Source organism: Geotrypetes seraphini, chromosome 7 (genome assembly GCF_902459505.1).
Source record: "Geotrypetes seraphini chromosome 7, aGeoSer1.1, whole genome shotgun sequence".
NCBI lineage: Eukaryota > Metazoa > Chordata > Amphibia > Gymnophiona > Dermophiidae > Geotrypetes > Geotrypetes seraphini.
This window is the reverse complement of record NC_047090.1, coordinates 107,643,318-107,649,317: the sequence shown is the minus strand read 5'-3', so window position 1 is coordinate 107,649,317 and position 6,000 is coordinate 107,643,318. Positions and strand designations below refer to the sequence as shown.

At 47.2% G+C, this 6,000-nt stretch overlaps 1 protein-coding gene across 1 annotated transcript in view; it reads left to right on the top strand.

Moving 5' to 3' along the window:
* Positions 1 to 292: 292 nt before the first annotated feature.
* Positions 293 to 6,000, top strand: part of SLC10A1 (solute carrier family 10 member 1) — a 39,206-nt gene continuing 33,498 nt past the window's right edge. Inside the window, exon 1 of the mRNA XM_033953246.1 lies at positions 293 to 681. Coding sequence (XP_033809137.1) covers positions 293 to 681 — 389 coding nt within the window. The remainder of the gene's footprint in view (positions 682 to 6,000) is intronic.

The window sequence follows — 6,000 nt, the reverse complement described above, 5'->3', positions numbered from 1 at the left end:
AGATTCTCCCAGATGCAGAAATGTCCATGATCAGAGAGAGAGAGAGGTCAAAGTCTGGTCTGCAATCTAAGGGAGCAGAGATACTGCTAAGCTCCTGATGTGCTGCAAGTGCTCTAAGAGACCCTGAAGCCAGGCAAACAGTTTCACTTTATAGGTTTATTTTGTTGCTGCCAAGAAGTGGTGTTTTATTTTCAGCCAAAACAGTCACAGGAAATCTCCTGAACTGATTCCCAGTGTGGCAGAGACAAGACTTCTTGTACTTAACCCAATCTTGGGTTACAGAATACGCACAATGAATGACACCAGTGAAATCTACAGGAACAAGACGGATTGGAACATGACTGAAATTTTACACAACTCTACGGAACCCTTCCTGCTTAGCCAGAGGATCATCAATAAAACCCTGGATGTCTTGATTTTGATCGTCCTCTTCATCGTCATGATGTCACTGGGTTGCACCATGGAGATATCCAAGATCAGAGCTCATTTTACCAAACCAAAAGGGGTTGGTATAGCTGTAATAGCTCAATATGGAATTATGCCCCTCACAGCCTATGCATTGGCCGTCATCTTCCAACTGAGTCCTGCTGAATCTCTTGCTGTCCTTATCTGCGGCTGCTGTCCTGGTGGAAACCTCTCCAACATCTTATGTTTAGCATGCAAAGGAGACATGAACCTCAGGTAAGAGTTGGATGCTTGGCTTTTCTCCTACTTTAATTAAGCTAAATTCCCTCTGTTATACAAGTAACATTGTTCTACTCTTTGCTAGGGTTACCATATGGCTCCAGAAAAAGGAGGACGGATTGAGACATTCGGGTTTTAAGGAGGACGGTTTGAGACATCTGGGCTTTACTTCCACTGAAAGCAATGGAAGAAAAACCCGGATGTCTCAATCTGTCCTCCTTTGTCTGGACCGCACAGAACATTTTTTCCATTCATTTTTCATATATAATCTTATTAACAATACATAATGGTTAACCACAAAATTAAACTGCGCAAAGCACACTGGTCACACATGCAGAACACAGATAACCCGTATGCACATACAGGACCACAAACTAAAAGTATTAATATATACAAACAAAACCTTAAGATGCAAGACTCTACATGCAGTACAACCCCCAGAGAAATAGAAACAAATGCATTTATTCCTGAACAGTGCAAAATATAGACAGCAGATGTAATTTCTCAAAGCTGACACAATTCAATCCCTAAATTGAAAATAAAATAATTTTCCCTACCTTTATTGCCTGGTGATTTTGGTTTTCAAACCATCTTTTCCAGTCTCTGTCTGTGCTCTTACATGTGTATCCAAGGCATCTTATCCATTTGCTGTTTTTCTCTCCTTCACTTTCTGCCATACATCCATCTTTGTTAATTTATCACCAATGTAGTCAGTCTATCATTTTTTCATAAATACATCCATCTTTAGCATCAACTTTTAACATTCATTTTTCTGCTTTCTTCTCAAAATCTACTTTTCCATGCCTTCCCATCTATCCATGTGTACCATCTCCTCCCTCTTTCTTCTCCCTTATTCCCATCTATCCATAAGGAGCATTTCTTCTTATCTCTTCCCTGTTGCACCCATTGCTGTGCACCATCTCTTCCCTCTGTCTCCCCTTCCCCTCCATCCCTATGCACCATCTCATCCCTCTTTCATGGTCAGACATCTCTGTCTCCCCCTCCCCCCCTCATATGGTCTGGCATCTTTCACCTCTCCTTCCCATTGCCTGGAATCTCTCTCCTCTCCCATGGTCTGGCATCTCTCTCTCCTTCCCGCCCTCTTCCCGAGGTCTAATATCTCTCTCCTCCTCTCCTTTCTGTGGTCTGGCATCTCTCTCTCCCCTCCTTCCCTTCCATTCCAGTGGTCTGACATCTCTCCCTTCTTTGGGTCATCTCTCCTCCCTCCCAGTGTAACATTTCTTCCTCCCTCCTCTCCACCACTATCATATCCAACAATTCTCCCTCTTTCTTCCTTTCCCCATATACATCATTTCTCTTTCCCTCTCACTCCACACACCTATGCCCAACAATTCTCCATTCCTTTTCTTTCCCCCACCGGCAGCATTTCTTTCTCTCCCTTCCCACTACTCCATCTGTGCAGTATCTCTCTTTTCCTCCTTTCTTAACCACCCCAAGCCTGTGCATTTGTCCTTTCCAACCCTCTCCCAGTATGTGCAGTATCTGTCTTTCCCAAACCCCTGAGCATCTGTCCTCCCTGCCTTCCCAACTCCCTACCCCCTGTAATGAGCCTCTCCCTGTCAGACTCTGTACCCATCCCCCTCCGTCCCTGTCAGATTCTTCACCCAACCCCCTTCCCTCCCTCCCTTGTTGGGCTCTGCACCCAGCCCCCTTCCCTCCCTTGTCAGGCTCTGTACCCAGCCTCCTTCCTTCCCTCCCCTGTCAGACTCTGCACCCAGCCCTCTTCCCTAGCTCACTCACTCTGCACTCTGCCCCGTCCTCCTACCTCCTCTAGCCTGGTGGTCCAGAGGTGCAGTGGGCAGGAGTGAGCTTTCTGGCTCCTGTCCCGCTGCTAAACTGGCCAGTCGCAGCTGGTTTCTTCTGCCGCTGAGTGGCAATGAGCAGGAACTTGCTTTGATGCTCTTGCTCAGCGGTTTCTTTGACTGGCTCCCGATGACACTTCTTTTCGTAGCCCCACAACCTCTGCCCTGTGCAAGCCCTGCTCCTTGCGGATATTGATGCCAACATCCACCATTTTATAGGCTTCCATCTCAGGGGGGCCAAGATATTGGTGTAGGTCTTAATGGTTCCCCTGTTCTTCACCATCATCCAACTCCTCTTCCTCCTCTAACTCCCCCAGATACCCCCATCTCATCACCCACCTCCTCCTCGCTACTTCCCCCTCCACTGCTGCCCTGATGGAATCCTGTTGCTCTGGTGGGGAGGAAGGGTTGGTGCTGCTGCTGCTGGAGCAGCAGTTGTTATGTGAGGAGGAGGGACTACTTGAGATGGTCCAGGCTGCTCTCCCTCCTCCCTGGCATTAGCTGGAGGCTAGGGCATATCATGATCATCTACAAAAAAGCAGAAAATAAGACATCTGTATAGGCAGAAATGTTAAGCAGCACAAAAATGGTTGACATAGCTGCAGACTAAGACATTGTTTCCTCTCTAGTTTTATGTTTATTATATACCATCTATTGCCATCACATGTAAGTAATTAACTTTATAAGTAAATTGGGGTGAACATCATATCTAGATAGGAGAGGGGGGTCGAAGTTGAAGAAATAGTATGATCAACAGGAAAAGGGGAAGTGGGAATTGTCTGCAAAGATTATTGGGGCTCTTTGGGGGAGAAGATGTAATTAGAAGCATCTGTAAATAAGGAGGCTTTAACATCAGTTTAATATTTTGGCAAGGATGACCTATAGAGGGGTTCATGTCTCAGCACAATACATGTTGACATCCCTGAGGCCTCGGTTATCAGCACAGTGGGTCTTCATGTACAAATGGAGAGGGAGAAGGTATCATGCAGGGCTGAGATAAGGAACATGTGCCAAATACCTCACATGTTAGCTTGGCATGAGTGCCACCACATTCCCAGTGTAAAAACAGGTAATGGCTGTGTGGCTAAATGTTACATTGTCTTACCTATGTGTCTCCAGAAAGTACCAATGCCTCAAACACCAGTCGGTGTTCCAGGCCCAGCAATGCTCAATATCTCCTTCAGGGCATTCAGCTGAAGCCAACCACCAGGACCCTGTGCAGCAATCATCTCCACCTTCTGTTGGACTTGCTTCCACACCACCCACCTGTGTTTTTATAATGCCTCTACATCACGGTGTTGGTGGTAAATGGCATCAAACTCATTGCAGATCTGGTTCCAGATAGCCTGCTGACCCTCTGTGCCAATCCTATCAGCTTCTCTCCCAAAGAGGGCATCATAGTTGGCACCCACCTGAGTGACCAGAATTCTTACCTCCCCAGGGAGGAAATTTTGTTTTCATTTAGGACCCATATCACCAGATGCACAAAGCAATCTGTGCAGTATCTTGTCGCCTGGCCAGGCCCGCTAAGAGCAATGTAGCAATCCACCACCAGGTGGCACTGAATACTAGGTCTGCCTCTCAACAGGGAGAAAGCCCTACAGGCAGTTCTGGCTAATAAGGTTTGCCAGAGGACCTTTACAGACCATCCACAAAAGCTCACAGAAGTCACAAAGGCAAGGTTTTAATTGTTGAGAACAAAGGTAGACTTTTATTATGCAGTCTTTGCAAAATAAACAAGTTTTCAGGAAAACCAAAAACAGGGCAAAAAGGTAAAACAGAAAATATGCAGTGCACAAGAATCAAATAATGCAGCACTTGAAACAAACACAGAACAATAGGTTAGCATAGGTAAAGGCTGGCTGCTTGCATTCAGTGGATCTTTGGCATCCTTCAGCCTGGTTAGATGCCACGCCCTCCCGAACTCTGCTTAGGTCTTGTTTCCAGGATATCAGGAGGCTCAAAAGAGAGGAGAAAAATAACCTTGAGTAAGTTCCAAACACAAACACCATGTCACAGGTTCATTTATCAGTACTACTGAATAGTTGTTTAGTTAACTCCACACAGTATGTATCAGTGCTGCCCAATTCAGGAAAAAAAAATTTGATTCAATTCAATTTGATTCAGCCTATTGAATCGATTTTTCAATTCGATATTCCTGTCCAAGTGGGTGTTTTTTTCAAACATCCTGGTGGGTTTATTTTATAGCCTCTTCACCCCCTTTGCCCTCTCCTACCCACACTGGCGCTGTGGTGTAAACAAAATAGACAAAAAAGACTTTTCCTCTCTCTGTTAAATCCTAGCTCACATTTGCGGTCTAACACCAGCTCTGGCAGGATACACGTTTCAAATCTGACATATTGTAATCACAAAACAGAAAATAAAATTATTTTTTCTGCCTTTTGTTGTCTGGTCATTATTCAAATAATGTTGGTCCCAGGCTCTGGGACAAACTTCTTCTGATAATTTGCTTGCCAGGGTCTCCTGCCCATTTGTCGTTTTCTTCTTTCTCCGTGCTAACCATCCATCTTCCATCTCTGTCCTCCCCTTCCATTTCCCTTCCCTCCCCCAGAGGTCTGGCATCTTCCCTTTTTTCATCTCCATCCACGCAGCTGATGGACCCCACCATCCCCAGATCCACTATATCTCCTTTTCTCAACTACCCTTTCATCCAGCATCTCTCCCTCCTTCCCCAGTGTAACATTTCTCCTTCCCTCCTTTCTGCCTCCCCATCCATCTCACCCTCTCCATGAGTCCAATACTTTCTGCCTCCTGTAAGCTTTCTCTCTTTGTCCTTGCCTCTTCCTTCAAGTAGCAACCCTCTTTCCCATCCCCCAACCCAACATGCTCTCTCCCCGTGCACCATCTCACCCTCCCCTCCAATGTGTAGCACCTTTCCTTTCCCTCCCTTTCTGCCATATCCAGCAGCACCTCTTCTACCTTCCTTTTATCTCCCCCCTGTCCAGGAGGACCCCTTCTCCCTTGCCTGCTCCCCCTGTCCAGCAGTACCCCTTCTCCCTTCCCTCCCTCCATGTACTTCTAGACCAGGGCCCCCCTCCCCCAAAGGCCCACCCTCCCCCCGAAGGCTAGGCCCGCCCCCCCATCTATGCAGGTCCTCCGGCTTCCTCCGTGCCTCCCACTCTTGCCACAGCCTGCAGAGAGGATCATCGGGGCTATATGCAATCCTTGTAGGCTGCCACAGGCCTCAGAAGCACGTTCCCTCTGACATGATCCTGCCCCTGACGTCAGAGGAGGGGCGGGACTTTGTCAGAGGGAACATGATTCTGAGGACGATGGCAGCCTACAAGGATCGCGTACAGCACCAGCGATCTTCTCTGCAGGCTGCGGTACAAGTGGGAGGCCCGGGAAGAAGCCAGAGGATGCAGGAAAGAGCACCAAAGCAGCCAAAGCATGAAACAAGGTAGAACCAGCATTTTTGCAGCTCTTCTCGACTGGCCCTCCCCCCCTTGCCTCCTAAAGCAGGAGCGGCAGG